Genomic DNA, 21,549 nt, shown 5'->3' with positions numbered 1-21,549 from the left:
ATGACAATCAGTCCTCGGACTCTGGAGACTGAAAGGCCTACAGCAATCCAAGGCTTAACAGATGGGCTTCAACAAATGGCAGTAATCTTCTGAGGCTCTCACAAACTCTGAAAGAGGAACAAGAGGGATTGCAGAGACTACAATTCCCAGAATGCTCATTGAGGAAAAGGAAGTGAGCATAGCAGCGTATTCTAGATTGTGTATTTCGGGTGGGGCCTAATAAAGCCACTCCTACTCCACCCCCAAGGCACGCCTAGCCCCTCCTTCGGGTCTCGGAGGCTGTCGGTAGTTGTAGTTCTACCAAACTTAGGGCGCTTAAAATTGTAAGAGATAAGGCCGAGAAGCCTGTCGGGATTTGTAGTCTGCGCCGTCGGCGGATGCGCACGCGCAGCTGAGGCCGGGGCGGGGCCGCAACACTGCAGTGAAAGCCGAGGCAGCGGGCAGGAGAGCAGGGGGCGGGCGGACATCTTGGGATCCGGAGAGTGGCCGGGCCGGCCGAGCAGAGGGCCGCGGACACCAGGTGAGCTCGGGATCTGGCCATACGGGGTGAGGGAGGACGCCTCCCTGGGTGCCCAGCTTTGCCGTTCACTGCACTGAGCTACGCGGAAAGCAGCCCACATCCGGGAGTGGCCTCAGCCTTCAGATCGGAGAGGGAGCGCTGACGGCGGGGCGGGGGCGCCCGGGGCGCGGTTGCAGGACGGGCGCGGAGCGGTGCCCTCCACCTGACCCGCCCGGAGCTTCGCTTGAGAGGGAGACCCTCCTGGAATCCTCCCAGACAGGGCCGCCGCGCGGCGGCCCCCTGAGATCGTGACAGCCTCCTAGCCCTCGGCGCCTACTCCTCCCGGGGCAAGGACAATTCCCCCATCCCCTAGGACAGTGACACCTCCTTGTGCCGCCTCCTTGGACTGTGACAAGCTCCCCACCCTGCGGCACCCTCTCCTTGCAGTTGAGTGACAGGCCCCGCACGCCGTGGAACCATCTTTACCCGTGATGTCCTCCTCCCCAGGGCGAAAAGCCCACCACCCGCGCATGCTTATACACCTGTATCCCACAGCAAGCTACGTCTCCCCAGCTTTCCCTTATTCACCACTGTTAGTCTCACCCTGCCGTTTTTTCCTCTTCAAAGCCTTGGCTTTTGCCATACTGGGAACTCTTTTCTCCAGGTGCCCCCACCAGCTCTGTTGCTGCTGTAGGCTCACCTGAGTACACTGCCTGGCTGTTGCTGCCAGTCTATCCCCTAACTAAATATCCCTTTCCTGACCTGGGCCCCCGTCTCTGCTTCTCTGATGCCCTGAGCTCCCTACCACCTGATCCCTGTGAACTTGCTTCTTTGCCCAGGGCTCTACCTCCATTTTGCGCTTTCTCTCCTGGTCTCTGGGACTGAGGAATGGAAAGTGTCCACCACTTTGAGAGACTTCTCATTCTCTCAGCCTGGTAAACCTTGACTGCTATAGTAATACACTTTATTTTCCTAGTTTAGAAACTGGAAGTCTCCTAAACTGCCCCCCTTGTGAAATTAACACCAAGGCTAATTCAGGAAATCTAGAACTAAATTAACCCTTTTTCTCTTTGCAAACAATCTAAATTAGCTGAACCCAGATAATTTAGATAATTCCGGGATTCTGCCACTTGTTTTTAGGCATTCAGGTCAGAAATGAATTATGTTGCAGGTCTGGAATCAGAATTTCCACTGGAAGGATCTCTTGATTTTATGAACCCTTCCTCCCCACACCCCTGTATTCTTATTTACTTGGGAGCTGAGGGGGAGCTTCTCTGTTTAAAAGAGAGGTGGTCAGAAATAACTAACAAGCTGCTTGGGTCACTGAAGTATAGTCTGTCAGGGCTGGGGCCTTTCTACTCTGCTCTTTTGCTTTTTTATTTGACTGCCTGGGAGAGGTTGGAGCTGCACTCCTGGGTTGATGTCAGGGCCTTAGGGCTGTCTTCTCTCCTCCCCAATCCCTGCACACCCTTTCCTAGAATGTTTAGACTTTTGTGAATTAGAGAGCCAGAGGTTCAGGCCTTGCTGCCTTCTCTGAAGAGTAGATGAGCCTGAGAGACTAGCGATCCTAAAGCTTTGCCTGGGGGCCCCAGGCCTGAACCAGCTGGAGTAATTCCTACCGCCATTCCTGCAGCCGCAGGCAGGCCTTTGCAGTGACTCACCAGCTAGAGCCTGATTGAGAGTCTGCACAGGAAGGGGCCTTGCTGAGCTCAGCGCTGTGAAAGGGGGAGGGGGCTACTCTGGGCTCAGTCCCAGGAAAGGGAGGGTCAGAATGGCCTTAGAATCCTGGGCCTAAGTCCCTCTCCTTTTCTCCCTTCCAGTGTGGGATAAACAGGAACTAGGGCCTGGCGAAAGGGAGGGGCTTGACTGAGAGGACTGTAGGGTCACTTGCTGGAGGGTTGAGTCAGGAAAAAGGCCCAACCAGTGACCTGGACAGCCCCTTAGGGGACAGTGCCTTGGATTCTGCTGCCTTCCCTTACCCTGCCCCCACCTATCCTAGGTCTCTTCTCAGAGCGATGGGCTGCGAAGACTGAGCTGCCGCCATGATTGGAGGCTTATTCATCTATAATCACAAGGGGGAGGTGCTCATCTCCCGGGTCTACCGAGATGACATCGGGTGAGTGCCCTGGCTGAGCCAGCTGTGCCCCCACTCCCATCCCTCCTCTCCAGCATGCAGGGCCAGGTCTCTTTCTCCCAGAGGCTTGATCTGGACTATTCCCCACCCCTTGCTGCATCCTGGATGCTCAGCTATTACAGCCTGGTTCCCATTAGGTCTGGTGGTATTGGCCAGGCAGCGAGTTGTTGGCCACTCAGTGGGACCTGTGAAATGGCAGGACCCCCACAGTCCTAGGAACTCCTACCCTTGCTGCCTCCTGTTCCCCTTAGTGACAGACCTAGTTTCTGGAGATGAGTGCTTCTGCTTGAACGGTTGATCCCTCCTTTGAGAAGGAAGATCTGTCTCTAGTGGGTGGAATTAGTGGTCAGGCTGGCAGTACTAAGTCTTACTCTCAGAAGCCCTTCTTGTGGTGAGAGCCTTCACTGGACTCAAAAGCCTCTCCAGGCTGCCGAATCCTCTCCCACTGCCTTTCTCAGGAGTCAGGCTGCTGACTCAGCTGTTTTCAGTTCCTCTGGGCCACTCCAGGAAGAGGTGGTGAGCAAGCCTGAGGCATTCTCTGGGTCACCAAGGGATGGGCAGGCAGCCTGGGCTGCCTTTCTGGTCTATCAGAGTAGACTGGGAACATCTCCTTATCCTGTGTTCCCTCAGACCTCCACAAGGAGACACAGCCTTACTTATTCTGCCCCACCCTGCATGCCACTGATCTTCCCTGACAGAGGGGACTTGTCCTAACCTCAGGAGCTCTAAGAGATGAGGTTCCTCTGGTTCATGCTGCCTTGTTTTTCTCCCTGGAATTGCTTAGACTAGGCAGTCAGAGATGGGCCTGCTACAGTGGCTCCCAGCTTCATGGCTAATGGGGATAGCCTGGCCTTTGTGCCTGTTTGTCGGCATGGTGGTGGGGCATGAGCTCGAGACATGGCGATGCCTGGCTTGCTTGTACCCATCCACACCCCTCCTCTGGCCCTGGAGGGCCTGGCTGAGCCGACCAGGGCACACACCGTCTTGCATGCCTTGCTGTGCTCTCCACCCCTTGCCTGTTGCCCATCTGCTTCTGCCGCATGATGTGTGCTGCCCACCCCACTGTGTTGTGTGTCTAACCCTCTCTCTCGTTACTGTCACTCTCCTCTTCTCGGTGGCGTCATTTCTCTCATCCCATCTCATTGGCTGCCGTAGCAATAGGTAAGCGGCCTGTCAAGCTGCTGCCCAGGCACAGGTGGGTGGGGGGCCCTGCCCCCCCATCACTGTTCTCTTCATTCTTTTTTTCATCCCTGAACTTGCCCTGGAATTAGATCCTGGACAAGCAGGGGTGACCCAGTTCTGTGACCCCTTGGCTTTTCCCTCAGTATATTAGAGCCTTCTCTGAAGGCATGCTGGCTTTACTACCTTCTGGAGGACTCAATCTTCCCCGCTGGTGGGAAGACTGGAGAAGACGCGGGGTCTCTCTCTTTTCTGGGCCTGGAGCTTACTGAGAAGCTATAGAGGTGGCAGCAGGGAAACTGCAGCCAGGCTTGGGAGTCAGGAACATATTTCTCTAAATCCAGTAGACCTCACTTTACTATCTGCCCTACTGTCATTGCCTCTTGATTTCCCTCTCTCTCACGGCCAGATGTCAGCCTGGCTCTGGCCCCTCTCTCGGGCCCCTGCTGGGAGGAGTCTTAAGAAACTGGCCCGACAGTTAAGGCATTGGCTTTCGAGTGCGTGTCAGGCTTCAGCAGAGAGGAGGGTGGCTATTTGTTAGCAGCTGTGGTTGATCCCCACGGAGTGAGGTTTGCCTGTCCTGAGCAGCCTCTGTGCACTGTTTTCTCAGGAGGAATGCAGTGGACGCCTTTCGGGTCAATGTTATCCACGCCCGGCAGCAGGTGCGCAGCCCCGTCACCAACATCGCTCGCACCAGTTTCTTCCATGTTAAACGGTCCAACATCTGGCTGGCAGCTGTCACCAAGCAGAATGTCAATGCTGCCATGGTCTTCGAATTCCTCTATAAGATGTGTGACGTAATGGCTGCCTACTTTGGCAAGATCAGTGAAGAGAACATCAAGAACAATTTTGTGCTCATATATGAGCTGCTGGATGGTGAGGCTGGTGGGGCAGTGGGTCCAGGGTGGGGATAAGCCTGGTGGGGCCTGACCTGGAGGTGGGAGTAGGTCTGAGGCTCACTCCAGTATCCTCTAAACTTACTTTCTTTATATGGTCTTTTGAACCGGGAGGAGGACAGTCCAAATCCAGACCTAAAGACTGATCTGAAATAAATACAGAAATAGGCTAGCGAGTAGAGGTGGAGGAAGACCGAAAGGTCTTTTGGTGGCTGGTCGTCCTGCTGTTCAGTTAAGCACATTTCATCCTCTTAACCTTGTGGTTTGGGCCTTGCTACACTGACTGTCCTACCAGCTTTCCATCTCAAGAGCTGCCTCAGAGCCTGGATGAGGATGTGATATTACGGGTTCCTCTGGATGCGTTGTTACCTCTGTAGGGTATGATTTAAGTGAACTGAGTCCTTCCACCTTCCCACATCAGCTGTCTGTATTTTAAGGGCTTGGGGCTTCTGGACTTCTTACCCACTGGGCATGTGACTTCTGATTTTTTTTCTATTTGAAAAAAATGTGATGTTTTAACTGTTTTCTTAAAAAGCATAAATTCTAGAGTAAATGCTACAAAGCTAGAAAAATCTTGCTGTAGATGATGCTACAATGTTTTTTAGAGCTATGCTGGCCAGATGTTTCCAGGCCAGGGGAGGGATGGGAAGTAGGAGCCTTCAGCTTTTTCTAGGAGTTGATGAATCCCTTCCTTTTGCAGAGATCCTAGACTTTGGCTACCCACAGAACTCGGAGACAGGTGCACTGAAAACCTTCATCACCCAGCAAGGCATCAAGAGCCAGGTACTCAAATTGTCCAGGCTATAGTCAGGGTGGAGCCCAGCCTCCCTTCATCCCAGCTGGCCCTCAAGCCTTTTCTGAGCTGACTCATGAGCCCATCCCTGATAGGAAGTGCTGGCCTGAGCCTTCTGCCATGACTGCAGGCCTGTTCTGCTCTGTGTGGCCTTCTCCCACCCCTGGAGCTTGCCAGCTCAGCATCTCTGTTACTGGGAATACAGCTCAAGCAGTTTCCTTCTGTGTAGGGGGGGAGGGGGGTGTGGGCTGCTCTGGAGGCTTGATATTGCTCAGAAGGAGAGAGCCTGGGCCCCCTTCTAGGATCCAGGCCTCATAGCCTTCTCCTCCTTTTCTGCCTGCCTCTTCCCATCTGCGCTCATCTGCTTCCTGTGGGCACCGTGTTGGCTCTCTGTTCTCCAGCATCAGGTAAGCTGTTCCCTCAGCTTCCACCCTTGCAGCTTTGCTCAGTTTTCTCCAGGCCCTGCCCCGTGGGGGAAGATGGGTCATACAGTGTGGACTAGAAGGGCGAGGGCATGAGGGTGGAGTAGGGATGGAGATAAGAAAATTGAAGGGGGCGAGGAATGAGGCCTTGTTGTTTGTCTCTGCGCCCCATGTAGACAAAAGAAGAGCAGTCTCAGATCACCAGCCAGGTGACCGGGCAGATTGGCTGGCGGCGGGAGGGCATCAAGTATCGCCGGAATGAGCTCTTCCTGGATGTGCTGGAGAGTGTGAACCTCCTCATGTCCCCGCAAGGTGAGGGCCCTAGCGTGATGAAGCTGGAGGGGAGGCAGGGCAGGATATTGGTCCTGACTCAGCTGCTTCTGGTTATCTGTCCGTCACCAGGGCAGGTCCTGAGCGCCCATGTGTCAGGCCGGGTGGTGATGAAGAGCTATCTGAGTGGCATGCCTGAGTGCAAGTTTGGAATGAATGACAAGATCGTCATTGAGAAGCAAGGCAAAGGCACAGCTGATGAAACAAGCAAGAGGTGCCTGAAGCAGGGTAGCTGGTGGGAGAGGGTGGACCTTGGACAGCTGAGCAGAGCCTGGTGAATCACAGGTTCCTTCTAGATTTCATGTCTGCAGTAACGCAAACTCTCACTTCCCAAGGGTGTGCTTGGCTTGTTGCTCTTGGTATCTGTGTTGAAGAGATGAGGGGGTTATCCTCACCCTCCTCAAGAGTAAGCCCCTTTTTTTGGTCCCAAGGACCGAGACTTCTCTATGTACTGATGGCCTCTGTCCAGTGTGCCTGAAACTTTTGTGTTCCACACAGCAGAATTCTCAAAAGATAATGAGTTTGCAAAGCTTCCACTCATCCATAACTCTAGAAAAGGGACCCCGAAGTGAGAAAACTGCATTCTGGCAGCTTTCCATAGATTACAGTGCAAGCCTTGTCCAGGCTGCTGCAGCCTTTGTGGGTGGGGTAGTCTCCAAGTGCAACTCACTGCTGCCATCCTCGTGTACCAACAAGACCTTCTATCCCTGCTTGCAGCGGGAAGCAATCAATTGCCATTGATGACTGCACCTTCCACCAGTGTGTGCGACTCAGCAAGTTTGATTCTGAACGCAGCATCAGCTTTATCCCACCAGATGGAGAATTTGAACTCATGAGGTGCCATTGGGGTGTGAGGAGCAGGGGTTGCTATTGGCAGAGAGCGGGGAGAGGGGGGAGGACAGGCTCTGCTGTGCCAACCTAAAGCTGTCACACCCCTGAAGGTATCGCACCACCAAGGACATCATCCTTCCTTTTCGCGTGATCCCACTAGTTCGGGAAGTGGGACGCACCAAGCTGGAGGTCAAGGTGGTCATTAAGTCCAACTTCAAACCCTCACTACTGGCTCAGAAGATTGAGGTGAGGATAAGGGGCTTAGGGAGGAGAAAGCACTTGTCTCTAAGAATAAAGGCAGGTGATTCAGGATTCAACAGAGCTCCCTGACATGTGTGTCACTTCTAGGTGCGGATCCCAACCCCACTGAACACTAGCGGGGTGCAGGTAATCTGCATGAAGGGGAAGGCCAAGTATAAGGCCAGTGAGAACGCCATCGTGTGGAAGTGAGTTTTTCCTTCATGAGGGCACAGCAGGGCTCAAGAAGCCTTCGTGTACACTCTTGTTAAGTGTCACCTTGTGTGTGTGTGTGTGTGTATGTGTGTATAGTGGGGGAGTGGGGGTGACTGCTTCTCCTGGAGCCCATGCCTGTGTTCTCATCCCTTGTACCTCTGTGCAGTTGTGCACATGCCTGCGCTGGGGTACATGCATGCATGCTTTTATCATGATTCTTTACTGTTTCCCCATTTGCCCTTGTACCTCTGTGAAGTAGAGAGCAAGGGATAGCCTGGCCATGTATCTAAGCAGAAACTGCATGCAGCCCGCAGTGTTAAAGGAATAACAGACCCAAGGTTTCATAGCAAGAGGTTATCAGAGTCCTCACCACCTTGCCTTGCCCTGGCACCTCCCCTGAGTTTCTGGGTTCTTTCCCCCCCACAACCTCCTCAAAGGGGCAGCAACCCCCCTTAAAGCTTTTCTAAGCTACCAGGGGCCCATGCTGCCTGTTGACCCTGTGTTTCTAGGATCAAGCGCATGGCAGGCATGAAGGAATCCCAAATCAGCGCTGAGATTGAGCTGCTGCCCACCAACGACAAGAAGAAATGGGCTCGACCCCCCATTTCAATGAACTTTGAGGTACGGCAGAGAAGGGGCCTAGAGCAGTGTGTGCTAGGAAAGACCTTAGAAATCCTTCCAATCTCTGCACCTACCACCTTGCTGATGACGAAACTGAGACCCCTGAGAGAAGTGATTTCAATTCACAGACCCTTCCCCTGCAGGCCTCCTAGAAATTGATATTCACACTGACAAAAAATTTTGACTTCCTTTGGCTTGTCATAAAACAATTCTTAGGAAAAACTGAGATTGCATGCTTGGTAAGACACAAGACAGGAAAGTGGGCTGACTTTGCTTTGTGCGTATTAGACATGTAATTTTTTCCACTTTACTGTTTAAGTCCATAAAACTGAGCAGGATAAGTATATTCTAAGGCAGGTCTTTGGTTTGCTGTCACCTGCTGATTAAAGGAATTGATTCAAGTTGTCACAGGCAGGGTCTGACTTCAAACCCAAACGATAGATTGCTCGTTATGCTTTCTTCTTTAGTAACCTCTTAGAGGACCCCCTCACCACCCCAGCTTCCCACAGCTTCTTTCAGGGTCCCAATCATTCAAACCCCTCTAGTAGAGAGATGAGGTAGGGCAGAGCTGTGAAACTTCCCCAAGGAGACCGGCTATGAAAGGAAGGCCACATTCCTAACTGGAGCTATCCCTTGCCCAGGTGCCATTCGCACCTTCTGGCCTCAAGGTGCGCTACTTGAAGGTGTTTGAACCGAAGCTGAACTACAGCGACCACGATGTCATCAAATGGGTGCGCTACATTGGCCGCAGCGGCATTTATGAGACCCGCTGCTAGCTGTCTGGTGGCCGCTAGCCCACCTCCCCACCCACCCTCTTCCACAGGTCTGGGTGCCCTCGGCCACCACACATCAGTGTCTCCTCCCTCCTGCTTTGCTGCCTTCCCTTTGCACCAGCCCCTGAGTCTAGGTCTGGACCAACCACATTGCAAGTGGGACTGGTGGAGCAGTCCCTGGGCTCCCTGAACGGGGTGGTTTCAGAGACTCCTGCTTCACCATCCATCTGCCTGCCCTAGCCCACTGCCAGGCTCTTGAGTTCTGTGACCAAAGCCAAGTGGGCTCCTTCTCCTCCCCTCTCCTATGGCCACATCTCTGGAGTGGGAGGGTTGGCTGCCCCTCACCTCGGAGCTCCCCCAAAGGCCAGTAACGGATCCCCAGCCCTCAATTCCTACTCTGCTTTGGGATAGTGTGAGCTTCATTTTGTACACGTGTGACTTCGTCCAGTTATAAACCTAATAAACTGTGTAGAATGGAGCTGCTGGCTAAGTGTTCAAGTGGGAGCTATATGGGGAGAGGGTTTGGTGGGACTGCCCCTCCCCTGTCTTAACTCAGCCTTGAGTGGAATTCTCTTCTGAACTCTTTTGTCATATCCTAATTGTTAGGTCCTTCAGGGCCAACCAAGCCCTTACCTGACAGGTATTTCCCCCAGAACTCCCTCCTGATAGCCTCAAGGGCAAGCAGCCCCACCTGGCCCCAGTTCCCTGAGGGTAGAGATTCTTACCTAACATCATCCTCAGTTTTAGGCAGGTATTTTTCTAATTAGCAGAGATTAAGCAAGGTTTACATATGGTCTTGTGAGCCATCCTTAGAAACTAACTGACCTCTTTTAATTTTATCCTCTTCCCAGTTCAAGCTTCCCAGACCTTGGCGGGTATGTTGTAAAAAGGAAAAAAATTCACTCTTCCTGGGCCTCTTACGGGCTCTCCCGTCCCCCGTGGCTGAGGGGAAAAGAATTCACCTGCAGTGCAGGAGACCAGGCTTCGATCCTGGGTCAGCAAGATTCTCTGATGGAGGAAATGGCAATCCGCTCCAGTATTCTTGCTTGGAAAATCCCATGGACAGAGGAGCCTGGCGGGCTACAATCCATGGGGTCACAGAGTCAAAGGCGACTAAACACGCAGGCAGGCCTCTTAGATAATTCCTCCCTCTATGCCTCCCCCTCGCCAAAGAATTGTGTGAGCAGGACCCTGAGGGGAGTGCTCCATATTCTGCTAAATGTGTTGGAGCAAAGATCTGCCATCACCAGTTTTCCCTTGCTTGGTCTCTGTCTTTTTAAACCTAAGAAATCTATTAAGAGAAAATTTCAAACAAGTAGAAAATATATAATGAACTCCCATCATAGTGGTTCAACTTGTCATCAGCTCTTTAATGTCACATCCAATCTGTTCATGCTTAATTCAAGTGTCCTACAAAAACGTCACAATTTACATCTGCATCCAAACAAGGTCCCCTGATTGGTGGATGCTTCTTAAATCTTAAAAGCCACAAGTTCTCTCTCAGCTTTTACAATATTGTTGAAGAAACCAGATAGTTCTGTAGTTTCCCTGTTAGGAGTCCTCTTTCCCTGTGTTTCAAATAAAATGGAAATCTTGTAATATTCCTCAATGACAAAACGATGAATGGGTGTGACTTTAAGTGACAATTTTGGAGCCAGTTTGGAAGAATAGTCACATTAAATGTGAAGCGGTAGCATTTTCAGGAAATGCCTAACTTCTACCTGAGGGAAACAGTGAAAGGCAATAGCCTTTTACAGTCACTTACTGAGACTCTGGTTGTGGAGATGTCTGCTTTGGGTGTAGGTTGGGGAATAATAAATAGTAATGAAATTACACAGACCTTGTCGATCTGGTTTTCTTGCCCAGTGGCGGTCAGTGAGGTAGTGCCCAGGGGTGATGGAAGGCCCAAAGGGCGTTATTCGCTTAAGTCTGCTGAGCCGTCAAGTGTCAGAGGTCGCGGGCGAGCTGGCTATCTGATCAAGACAAGCAGCCCGTAGGGCCTGAAAACCGAACAAAATCCACGACTGCACAAAAAGGTGCGAGGGGCTTCTGAGAGCTCAGGCACCAGCGTGAGTCAGCAATGCTCTCAGCGGGCTCCACAATGGACAGGCACGCAGCGGCTGACGCGCCTCTGGGGAGCATGTAGAATCTAGCAAGGCCAATGTGCTTTATCGACCGCCCTTCTCGGGAGGTTCCCTTCATGGCCTGATAAACGGCGAGCTTCCCCGTACCCCGCCCTCGCCGCCTGCAGGATCTCCACCTCCCAGAAGTCTCTGAGAGCCGCACATGTGGCTAATTCTTTAGTGGAAAAGAGTCGCGCAAGCGCAGAGAGCGGCTCGGCGTAGACTGAGCGGCGCTTGCGTACGGTACCGCCAGCTCCGTTCGCCCCGCCCTCCGGGTTCTGCGCGCTCCGCGCCTTTCTTACGTCACCGTTTCGCATGCGCTTTGGTAGGCAGGGCGAGCTTTCGGGGGACCGGTAGGGGGCGGGCCTTGACCGGGGTCTCACGGCGACTGCGCGGACGGGAGCCCGACTGGAACATGGCGACTTGCGCTGAAATCCTGCGGAGCGAGTTCCCCGAGATTGACGGACAGGTCTTTGACTACGTGACGGGTGAGCCGAACCGAATCAACGCGCTGGGGATGTCGAAGTAGAAGTCAGGACGGGGGGAAGTACTAAGGCAGAGCAGTAGCGGGGACCGCCGCTAGGCCTCTCCTCTGTGTGACCTCTTGTCCCGAGGGCCAGTTGGGTCTGGAGCCCGGACTGGGGCCGCAGTACGGGGACCGAGACTGCTTGTATGTCTACCTTATCTGGTATCTTCCTCGTCTTGACACGCCCTCCCTAGGCGTCTTGCACAGCGGCAGTGCGGACTTCGAGTCTGTGGATGACCTGGTGGAAGCTGTGGGGGAACTGTTGCAGGAGGTGTCCGGGGACAGCAAGGATGACGCGGGCATCAGGGCCGTGTGCCAGCGCATGTACAACACTCTTCGCCTGTACGTGCCAGGGCAGGGGGATTCGGGGAGATGGGAGAGCGGACGGTCAGGTGACAAGACATGAGAGAAGGTCTGATGGCCATAGAGCTTTTTCCTCCACTTCTAACCCATTGCTTTCTATCCCTACCCTCAAGGGCGGAACCACAGACCCAGGGAAACAGCCAGGTGCTACTAGACGCCCCCATCCAGTTGTCAAAGATAACAGAAAACTACGGTGAGAGAGAGGGAAGATTGAACTAGCTGCCCTATGTCCTCCACTCCCTACCCACCTGCCCTCTGGGGCTCAGGACTCTTGGTACCTCTTTTCCACAGGACAAGGTTGTAGGAGTTAGTTGATGTCTTTACTGAGGGCAAATGAGCCATTAATAAAGGGATTAAGATTGGCGAGGTCTCCAAGCTCTTGGGTGTGGTAGGACGCATGGGTCTTGGAGCTGGACAGATTTAGGTTCACTCCCCAATTTTGCGGTTTACTAACCTACGGCATGATCTTGTAAGAGTTGCTTAACTGCTCCTAGCCTCTGTATCCTTAAATCTGTGAGTTGTGTTTTTTTTTTTTTGGTGGAGATGCCGAGAATGTGAGTTGAGTTTTTAAGTGTTGAGAGAATTGATACCTATCTCTAGGTATCTCTAGGTATGTGTCTGTGTCTGATTCATGTTAGTCACTCAAAATGTTAGTTTCCGTTCCCTTAGGGAGAAGGTGACTGCTTTTCTTATCGCTTACAGACTGTGGCACCAAACTTCCAGGCCTGCTAAAGAGGGAACAGTCCTCGGTGAGGAGGGAGAGGAAGAAGAAAGGGAGGGGTCTGTGTCTGTGGTGGGGGTGAGAGTTGGCTGTTTTTAAGTATTGGAGTATCTTCTTGGGGCATTTCTGATCTGAGTCCTTGAGCCTGCACCACAGGATGAAATGGGTTATGTTTGGACCCTTAGACGGTGAATGCAAAGAAGCTAGAGAAAGCTGAGGCTCGATTGAAGGCAAAGCAGGAGAAGCGCTCAGAGAAGGACATACTCAAGACCAGCAACCCTCTGTGAGTTAGTGAAAAGGGCTGAGAAGAGAGCAGAGCAGTCCCAATTGAGATGGAAGGCTGCTTGGGAGTGCTAAAAGCCATCCATTTCTCCCTTTAAGAGTCTTGGAAGAGGCATCAGCCAGCCAGGCAGGCAGCAGAAAGGAAAGTCGGTTGGAATCATCTGGAAAGAACAAATCCTACGATGTGCGAATTGAGAACTTTGATGTGTCTTTTGGCGATAGGTGAGGGAGTGGCAGTGGGGGAGTGGGGGTGACGGGTTTTTCTTTTTTTTACAGTTAAAGGAGAATTTGGAGAGGTGAAATGGGGCTAAGAATAGTTAGATTTCTGTTGTTAAACTTGCTGTGCAGCTATCTCTAGAGCCCCCTTTGTCATCTTCCTGCTACCCGTGCAGGGTACTGCTGGCTGGAGCAGATGTGAACCTCGCGTGGGGCCGCCGCTATGGGCTGGTGGGTCGGAATGGGCTAGGGAAGACGACGCTGCTGAAGATGCTGGCCACCAGGAGCCTGCGGGTTCCAGCCCACATTTCCCTGCTACATGTGGAGCAAGAGGTTGCTGGAGATGACACCCCTGCCCTGCAGAGCGTGCTGGAGAGTGACACGGCGCGAGAAGACCTCCTGCGTCGGGAGCGGGAACTCAGTGCCCAGATTGCCAGTGGCAGGTGAGGGCTCCCTGGGACAGACTGACCACCAGCAGCCATGCTTCGCAGAGTACCTGCCACGCTGGCACAATCCACCATTTGAATACCCATCCTAGTAAGCAGCAGAGCTTAGGGTTTGGCACGGTGGGGCTGTGCATTCTTGTTCCTGGCATGGTGCCCATTGCCCTCACTGCTATGAGCAAGTCCTTCCTGTCCTCTGTTCCTGTCCCAGCAACATGCAGCCAGTAGCCTGCTTTGCAGCCGTCCTGAGGTACAGGATAAAATAGTAAACTTCTCCCGCTCAGCCTGATTGCTCTTCCCCCCATTCCTAGGGCCGAGGGTTCACAAGCTGCACAGCTGGCAGAAATCTATGCCAAGTTGGAGGAGATTGAGGCTGACAAAGCACCTGCCAGGTATTTAAAATTCCCTTCCTTCCTTCAGATTTTATCTTTCCCATCTGTTACCTGTTCCAACCAGGTTCTTTCATTTCTTCACTCCTAGAGCATCAGTCATTCTTGCTGGGCTTGGCTTTACCCCCAAAATGCAGCAGCAGCCCACCCGGTGAGTGGCCCCTACCATTCTTGGCTCTGAACACTGTTGGCTGTGCCTCTGCCTCTTCTCGTGAACACTTGACCCTGATGCAGCTCTGTCTCTTTAGGGAGTTCTCAGGTGGCTGGAGGATGAGATTGGCCCTGGCCCGGGCTCTGTTTGCTAGGTGAGTCCCCTGGACCTGTGTGTGGATACTGTGGAGGATGAGTTTGGCTCTTGGGAGGTGGCAACAAGTCGCTGACCTGAAACTTCAAACCATGCATTCTTCTTTTCCATAGGCCAGATCTGCTGCTGTTAGATGGTGAGTGTGAAACGCGGCACCCTGACTTTGGGGTGTAGAAGGGTGGTATTATCTAAGTTTCTAGTTCTCCAGCCCTTCAATCCCAAACATGTCCTCCCCCGCTTTTCTAGAACCCACTAATATGCTGGATGTAAGGGCCATCCTGTGGCTGGAGAATTATCTGCAGGTGAGTGCCTCCAGGTGTGGAGCAGGTCTGGGAAGCGTCTGCCTCCACGGCCGCTGGGGTTTGGGAGCTGATTGCCCTCCCAAACCGGGCCTGCCATCCTGTGACCCCCTCAGACGTGGCCCTCCACAATCCTGGTCGTCTCCCATGACCGCAACTTCCTGAATGCCATAGCCACAGACATCATCCACCTGCACAGCCAGCGGCTGGATGGTTACCGGGGAGACTTTGAGACCTTCATCAAGAGCAAGCAGGAGCGACTGCTCAATCAGCAGCGTGAATATGAGGCCCAGCAACAGTATCGCCAGCATATCCAGGTGGGAGAGCAGGCAGGAGTGGGGACCCACCCCATCCTATGGGTACTAGAGTCATGGGAGGCGAGGGAGCTGAACATGCCTGAACTTGTCCACCTGCAGGTTTTTATTGACCGGTTTCGCTACAATGCCAACAGAGCCTCCCAAGTGCAGAGCAAACTCAAGATGCTGGAGAAACTGTGAGTACAGTGTCCCTGACCGGGCCCTGACTCCTCTCATTTTATAGGGAATGCCTACAATTCTCATCTTGCCCTCCCCTTCTAGATCTCTCCTTTCCTACAAATTAGCTTTAACTTCCTTCCCTGCAGGAAGGCCTGGTACTCTATTACTGCTCTTGGAGAGCTCATCTTGCCCCCAGACCTCGGCAACCGTCAGTCTGCTTTCAGTCTATATATTTGCTAATTCTGGACATTTCATATAGACGGATTCGTACCTGTGACCTTTTTTTATGTCTGGCTTCTTTTGCTTAACGTCATGTTTTTGAAGTTCATCATGTAGCCTGGATGAGTACTTCACTCCATTTTCTGGCCAGATAATATTTCATTGTACGGTTACTCCACATTTTGTTTAATGATTCATCAGGTGGTGGACATTCAAATTGTTTCCCGTTTTTGGCTGTTAGGAATAATAGTACTGATATGAACAAGTTTTTGTGTGGACATATGTTTTCTATTCTCTTGGGTACATAGCTAGGAATGGAATTGCTGGGTTATGTAATAATTCTATGTTTTAGATTTTGAGGGATTGCCAAACTGTTTTTAACAGCAGTTGCACCATTTTACATTCCTACCAGCAGTATATGAGGGTTACAGTTTCTCTACCTCTTTGCCAACATTTATTATCTGTCTTTTGAAGTTTAGCCCTCCTAGTGGATGTGAAGTGATATCTTTTTGAAATCTTGATTTGTATTTCCCTTGTGACTAATGATGTTGAGCTTTGGAGGCATTTTTTTATTGAAGTATAGTTGATGTGCAATATTATATGTTTCAAGTGTACAACATAGTGATTCACAATTTTTAAAGATCATGTTCCATTTATGCTTATGATAAAATATTGACTATATTCTCTGTGTTGTGTAATATATCCTTGTAGCTTATTTTATACCTAGGAGTTTGTATCCTTTAATCCCTTACCCTAGTCTTGCCCCTCCCTCCCTCCCCTCTCCCCACTGGGAACCACTAGTTTATTGTCTATATCTGTGAGTCTGCTTCTTTTTTCTTATATTGACTAATTTTATTTTTTAGATTCTACATATAAGTGATACCATACAGTATTTTTTTTTTCTCTGACTTATTTCACTTAGCATAGTCTTCAAGTCCATTTATCTTGGTACAAATGGCAAAATTTCCTTCTATTTTTATGGCTGAGTTGTTGTTCAGTCACTAAGTCGTGTCTGACTCTTTGCGACCCCAGGGACTGCAGCACCCCAGGCTTCTCTGTCCTTCACTGTCTCCCGGAGTTTGCTCAAATTGATGTTCATGAGTTGTTGATGCTATCTAACCATCTTATCCTCTACTGCCCCCTTCTCCTGTTGCCTTCAGTCTTTCCCAGCATCAGGGTCTTTTCTAATGAATCAGCTTTTTGCATCATGTGGCCAAATATTGGAGCTTCAGCCTCAGCATCAGTCCTTCCAGTGAATATTCAGGCTTGATTTCCTTTAGGATTGACTGGTTTGATCTTATAGTCCAAAGGACACTCAAAAGTCTTCTCTAGCACCACAATCCAAAAGTATCAATTCTTTGATGCTCAGTCTTCTTTATGATCCAACTCTCACATTCGTACATGACTACTGGAAAAACCATAGCTTTGACTATACAGACCTTTGTCAACACATTGTATATGTGTCTGAATATGTAAATCCATTCATCTGTGGATGGATGGACACTTAGGTTGTTTCTGTCTCTTTGCTATTGTAAACAATATAGCTGTAAACACAAGGGTGCGTGTATCTTTTCCAATCAGTATTTCTTTTTTTTTTTCCGGGTATATACCCAAGAGAGTATTAGAAGTTTAGTCTTGAAGCAACATTTCTAGACATACAGGTGGTAGGGGAGCTTAAAATTCTAAGGCTTAGGATCTTGTGATGTTGAAACATATAATATATTAACTGGGAGAACAAAAAGCTACCCCCCAAAAAAACTTCTGTTCTTTTCAGCGTATGTATTACTTGTATGAAAAGAACAAATCCATTTTTTAAAGTCACAAATCTAGTCTGTCTCCTGTCTCCTCAGACCAGAGCTGAAACCTGTGGACAAGGAGCTGGAGGTAGTGATGAAGTGAGTGCTGGGTCAGAGGGGCAGGTGGGGAAGTTCTTGTTTCTGGGGCTGCCCTTACGCTCATCATCCCACCTCCTGCAGGTTCCCCGATGGATTTGAGAAGTTCTCACCACCAATCTTGCAACTGGATGAGGTGGACTTCTACTACGACCCAAAGCACGTCATCTTTAGCCGTCTCTCCGTCTCTGCCGATCTTGAATCCCGCATCTGTGTGGTATGGCTACCTTCTCTGTTCCGTGAGCTGGGACTGGACTCTCCCAGTGTGGAGATTGTGTTGTGGGTTGGTCATGTGGGAGAGAAGGTCCACAGGAGTAGGAGTTAGAGCCTGGGCCGAGGACTTCGCTGTACTTGTCCTGGTCCCTTTTCCATCCTCACAGGGCCACTCTGCAGCATAGATAGAGCCTGGCCTGTGGTGTTTTATAAGTACTTAGAGCAGTACTTTGTCTTATTGGTCTCAGCTCTGAGTGTCCTCCTAACTGTGGAACATAGAGGAGAGAGCATGGCTCAGGGTCAGACTTGGGATGCTAACTCTGCCGTTTCTTAGCTTGGTTACTAAGCAGACTTCTCATTCTTAAAAGGGAGATAACATCCAGCTTGGTCTGCTATTGGGAGAATTAATTCCCTTGCATTTAGTGGGTACTTGGGTATTGGTCCCCTTCACAGCTTTACTGTTTCCTTCATTTTTCTCTACAGTTCCTTAAAAATATGTTTTTTTAGTTGTTGGAGTCACTGAGACTACCTGGGATCTATTTTCATCTCCTCTGCTTCTGTATCCCACTCAGGGATGCTCTTTATATACTCATGTGTCTTCTTACAGGTTGGGGAGAATGGGGCTGGGAAGTCTACCATGCTGAAGTTGCTTATGGGGGACCTGACACCTGTTCGGGGCATCAGACATGCTCACAGGTAGGGCGCACGCCTCCGCTTTCCAACCCCTCCTATGCTGTAGCTATACTCCTTTATGGTCATTGCCTTCCATCCCCTCTCCACCTTCCCATCTGTCTGTAGGAATCTGAAGATTGGCTATTTCAGCCAGCACCACGTGGAGCAGCTGGACCTGAATGTCAGTGCTGTGGAACTGCTAGCACGCAAGTTCCCTGGTGCGTTAAGGAATTTGAGCTAAGGAAAGAGGGCTGGGCCTGACGCCTCCCCCTCAGCTTACCTTGCATTGCTGAGTCTGGGTGTAAGGATGTGGGCATTGGGGGTGGGGCTGGGTGGATGGTGAAGGGAGAGAGTTGGGCCTGGAACCCACACGGTGGGGTGGGGCCTATTGCAGGACGGCCTGAGGAGGAGTACCGTCACCAGCTGGGCCGGTATGGCATCTCTGGAGAACTGGCCGTGCGCCCTGTTGCCAGCTTGTCTGGGGGCCAGAAGAGCAGGGTGGCCTTTGCTCAGATGACCATGCCCTGGTAAGCCGCCTTGACTAGAGCTTTGCCCTTCATTTTCCCACTCTTGCCCAGTGGAAAATGATTGTCTTGCCTTGATATCAGAGCTCATTTTCTCCAAGCCCCCCTAACTGCCCACCTTTCTGGGTTCTGCCTTCCAGTCCCAACTTCTACATCCTGGATGAACCCACAAACCACCTGGATATGGAGACCATCGAGGCTCTGGGCCGTGCTCTCAACAACTTCAGGGTGAGTGTACCTTCACACTGCCCACTCCTTCCTGGGCCTCAGCACACCTTTGGGCCCCTCTGAGAGCCCTCCGGTCTCTGTCTTGCAGGGTGGTGTGATTCTGGTGTCCCACGACGAGCGCTTCATCCGGTTGGTGTGCCGGGAGCTGTGGGTGTGCGAAGGAGGTGGCGTCACCCGGGTTGAGGGTGGATTTGATCAGTACCGAGCTCTTCTCCAGGAACAGTTCCGCCGTGAGGGCTTCCTCTAGGGCCACGAGGCTGAGGACTGTGCCCAGGACATGGACTGTCTCTCAGACCCCTGGGCCACCATGTAGGCAGTCATCTCCTGCCATGGACTTCCCCCAACTTTGGGGACAGCCTTATTCCTAAATCTCTCTTTTTGACTGGAGCATCCTCTGCACAACCCAGGAGCCCCACCTAAAGGTCTTTGAGGACTGGTCCTCCAAGGGGAAGGGAGTGGGGGGCTGCCCTCTGGGACTTTAGACCCCTCCCACTGCCCCAGCTGCGACTGGGCTCTGAGTGGCCGCTGTGTAAATTAAATCTCGTTGCATCTCCCTTGCTTATTCTGCTGCTCCTGGTGCAGGGCTGCAGTGTTCACCCATGGTTAAGAAGTGCAGTCTCTCTGATTTGACATTTTCCTGTGACATTTGCGTCTGTCATATGGAGGAGGCCATGGAAGCATCAGTGTTGCCCCTGGGGGGAGATGTCATTAAAGCCGCTGGGGGTTGGCCTTGCAGTGGACCAGCTTATAATGAAGGGCAGTGTATTCCATCACTGCAGTACTATGCTCTCCAGCCCAGGCTTAGCTGAAGGGGTCTGGGTTCTGCTGTCAGCCCCACTGCTTGAGAGAGTAAGCTGATTCTGTAACCCAGCCTTAGACATGATTTGCCAATTGCTTTCTCCAGTGATCTCTGGCCCAGGCTCGCCCTGCTTCTCTGAATTGGACCCTTTGGGGCCAAAGAGAAAAGTGAGAAACTGTCCCCATTGTGCTTGAGTGGTTTTGTGTTCTTTATTTTTTCTCTTAACTATGTAGGAGAGGCCTGGGAAGTAGGGAATTGAGAATGGGGTCTAAGATAAAAAGAACATCTTGGTTTCAAACTAACAGGTGTTTAAATGGGGAGGTGGGGGTTGTTTAACAGAAGTAGTATGATTTATAAATATTTCCTGGATACTCAGCCACTGTATGTAATTGTTGTGCAGAAGACACTAAAATTGCTTTCCTCTTAATGACTGGAGAAAACAGCATCAACAGAAGAACTTGGCTTCGTGGAGAATTGTCATCACAAAGTTCAACCAAGGAATCTTAACCCAGCCACTGCAGGTCTTGTGATACAGGTCGCTGGGGAGGAGACACCTGTCTGGGGGTAAAGGAGGATAAAGCTGGAAGGCTCTGCACCAGTGGACTGCACAGCCAGCAGGATCGGTCACTAAATCTTCCCACTTCCTCAGCCCCTGTCTTGGGAGTCCTCAAGAGGTGGTGTTCTAGGTGTGTCTGTGGCCACGTGCATCCTCACACTCCCGAGGACCGCAGGCCCCATCACTCTCTTCCAACCTCAGACCTGCATGTGAGCCAGTTGGGGCCATCCGGGGTAGGGTCTGTGCCTCCCTATTCATCAGCCCCTTCACCCCTCACCAGCTTGTGGTCCTTGTCTGAGTTTTCCCAATTCTTGAGAGTCCCTGGAAATGTTGCCGGAGCGTCAATGGCAGAGTGCTTCTTTGGAGGTGGCTTTGTGTGTTGAGAGCAGTGGAATTGGATCTGTGATCAGATCCCAGCACTATTACTGATAATAGAAGGGCTCACCTATATTAATTAGCCGGGTAGCCATGACAGGTCGACCTTTGAACACCTCTTTGGGGTCTACATAAACACTCAAAGTGATTCCTCTGTGACCAGTCTATGATTTGGAGGGCCATCATATGAAAAAGCAGTACATTTTTTCTGAGTGACTCCAGAGTAGACGGGTTTGGGTTCAAAGGAAGGAAAAACTTTCTTTAACAACTCAAACTGCCTTCTACAGTTCCCAATCTCTGGAACTGTTCAGCACTATGGCTATCTAAAGAAGGGCTCTTTCAAATGGGAGACAGCATTAGATGGCCTCTAGTCTGGCTCCCAGTTTTATGATTCCATTAAGTAAGATCCTGTATGTGTGACAATACAGACCTACACTGCAAGCCTTCAGAAAGTTAAAATGAGTGAATTGCAGCAGTTGAGAAAAGACCCTACAGTAAGTGTGTAAGGTGAATTTGGGGGGATTTGCAGTAGGGAGTTGGGTAGAAAATTCAGGCAGTGTCAGCCTGCTGTCCCAGGAAACAGAGCAGAGAGAAGGGAGGAATCTGACACAGGGACGCGCCCCCTTCCACTCTAGAGAGCCTGTCTAACCTCTGCCCCTGGGAGGCTGGTTTTTCCACCAGAGCCTTAACAGTCAGGAGCTGGCCAGGTTGAAAGGCCTCTGCAGTCCTGGCCTCCCTGCTTCTGCTGGCCTTACACACTCACCAGTGCCTCAGGCAGCCTCACTGGTCCCCTGTGGGAGGGGGAATGCAGAGGGATCATAGATCCTTCCATACAAGTCTACACAGTAATTGAAGGTACCAGTTGTTTATTTCAACATTGGAATTGCTGTCAAGATTTGTGGGATGTAGACAACTTTAGGTAAGTTCTCACTGGTTTCCAGGCAAATGTAAGCCAAGGAGAAGGGACCATTTACCCTCACTGGCCGTTCTCCAGCCTA

At 51.2% G+C, this 21,549-nt stretch overlaps 2 protein-coding genes and 1 long non-coding RNA gene across 4 annotated transcripts; 2 read left to right on the top strand and 1 right to left on the bottom strand.

Moving 5' to 3' along the window:
• The first annotated feature begins 413 nt into the window (after nt 1–413).
• Nucleotides 414–9,409, top strand: AP2M1 (adaptor related protein complex 2 subunit mu 1). Its single transcript, XM_020879945.2, has 11 exons — nt 414–520; nt 2,499–2,615; nt 4,423–4,688; nt 5,409–5,491; nt 6,100–6,235; nt 6,326–6,467; nt 6,971–7,090; nt 7,195–7,330; nt 7,433–7,530; nt 8,047–8,158; nt 8,800–9,409. The coding sequence occupies exons 2-11, from the start codon at nt 2,542–2,544 to the stop codon at nt 8,932–8,934; spliced, it is 1,302 nt and encodes a 433-aa protein (XP_020735604.2). The 5' UTR covers nt 414–520; nt 2,499–2,541; the 3' UTR covers nt 8,935–9,409.
• Nucleotides 9,410–10,274: 865 nt separating this feature from the next.
• LOC110128902 (uncharacterized) lies at nt 10,275–11,331 on the bottom strand. Its single transcript, XR_002311315.2, has 2 exons — nt 10,772–11,331; nt 10,275–10,499 (listed from the first exon to the last, which is right to left on the bottom strand). It is a non-coding gene; the product is annotated as an uncharacterized lncRNA (long non-coding RNA).
• Nucleotides 11,332–11,412: 81 nt separating this feature from the next.
• Nucleotides 11,413–19,431, top strand: ABCF3 (ATP binding cassette subfamily F member 3). Of its 2 annotated transcripts, XM_020879946.2 has the most exons (21): nt 11,413–11,542; nt 11,775–11,922; nt 12,057–12,136; nt 12,646–12,692; nt 12,850–12,947; nt 13,046–13,168; nt 13,339–13,605; nt 13,917–13,997; nt 14,086–14,145; nt 14,243–14,299; nt 14,412–14,434; nt 14,545–14,600; nt 14,714–14,914; nt 15,014–15,090; nt 17,143–17,187; nt 17,269–17,401; nt 18,005–18,093; nt 18,196–18,287; nt 18,464–18,596; nt 18,734–18,821; nt 18,910–19,431. In XM_020879946.2, the coding sequence occupies exons 1-21, from the start codon at nt 11,470–11,472 to the stop codon at nt 19,066–19,068; spliced, it is 2,130 nt and encodes a 709-aa protein (XP_020735605.1). In that variant the 5' UTR covers nt 11,413–11,469; the 3' UTR covers nt 19,069–19,431. The 2 variants fall into 2 exon arrangements, with proteins under 2 accessions (XP_020735605.1, XP_070322409.1); XM_070466308.1 differs by lacking the exons at nt 11,413–11,542; nt 11,775–11,922; nt 12,057–12,136; ... (1 more) ...; nt 12,850–12,947; nt 13,046–13,168 and having other exon boundaries at nt 13,381–13,594; nt 13,890–13,997.
• Nucleotides 19,432–21,549: the final 2,118 nt, after the last annotated feature.

This window comes from Odocoileus virginianus, chromosome 4 (genome assembly GCF_023699985.2).
Source record: "Odocoileus virginianus isolate 20LAN1187 ecotype Illinois chromosome 4, Ovbor_1.2, whole genome shotgun sequence".
In the NCBI taxonomy this organism is placed as follows: Eukaryota; Metazoa; Chordata; class Mammalia; order Artiodactyla; family Cervidae; genus Odocoileus; species Odocoileus virginianus.
The sequence above is the reverse complement of the archived record's forward strand: the minus strand, read 5'-3'. Positions and strand labels throughout refer to the sequence as shown.

Coding starts and splice junctions, on each gene's coding strand:
- AP2M1 (XM_020879945.2), top strand. CDS start 2,542: ATGATTGGAGGCTTATTCATCTATAATCACAAGGGGGAGGTGCTCATC. Junction 6,468..6,970: donor GCTGATGAAACAAGCAAGAG/GTGCCTGAAGCA, acceptor CCCTGCTTGCAG/CGGGAAGCAATCAATTGCCA. Junction 8,159..8,799: donor CCATTTCAATGAACTTTGAG/GTACGGCAGAGA, acceptor TCCCTTGCCCAG/GTGCCATTCGCACCTTCTGG.
- ABCF3 (XM_020879946.2), top strand. CDS start 11,470: ATGGCGACTTGCGCTGAAATCCTGCGGAGCGAGTTCCCCGAGATTGAC. Junction 13,606..13,916: donor GCCCAGATTGCCAGTGGCAG/GTGAGGGCTCCC, acceptor CCCCATTCCTAG/GGCCGAGGGTTCACAAGCTG. Junction 18,822..18,909: donor GTGCTCTCAACAACTTCAGG/GTGAGTGTACCT, acceptor TCTGTCTTGCAG/GGTGGTGTGATTCTGGTGTC.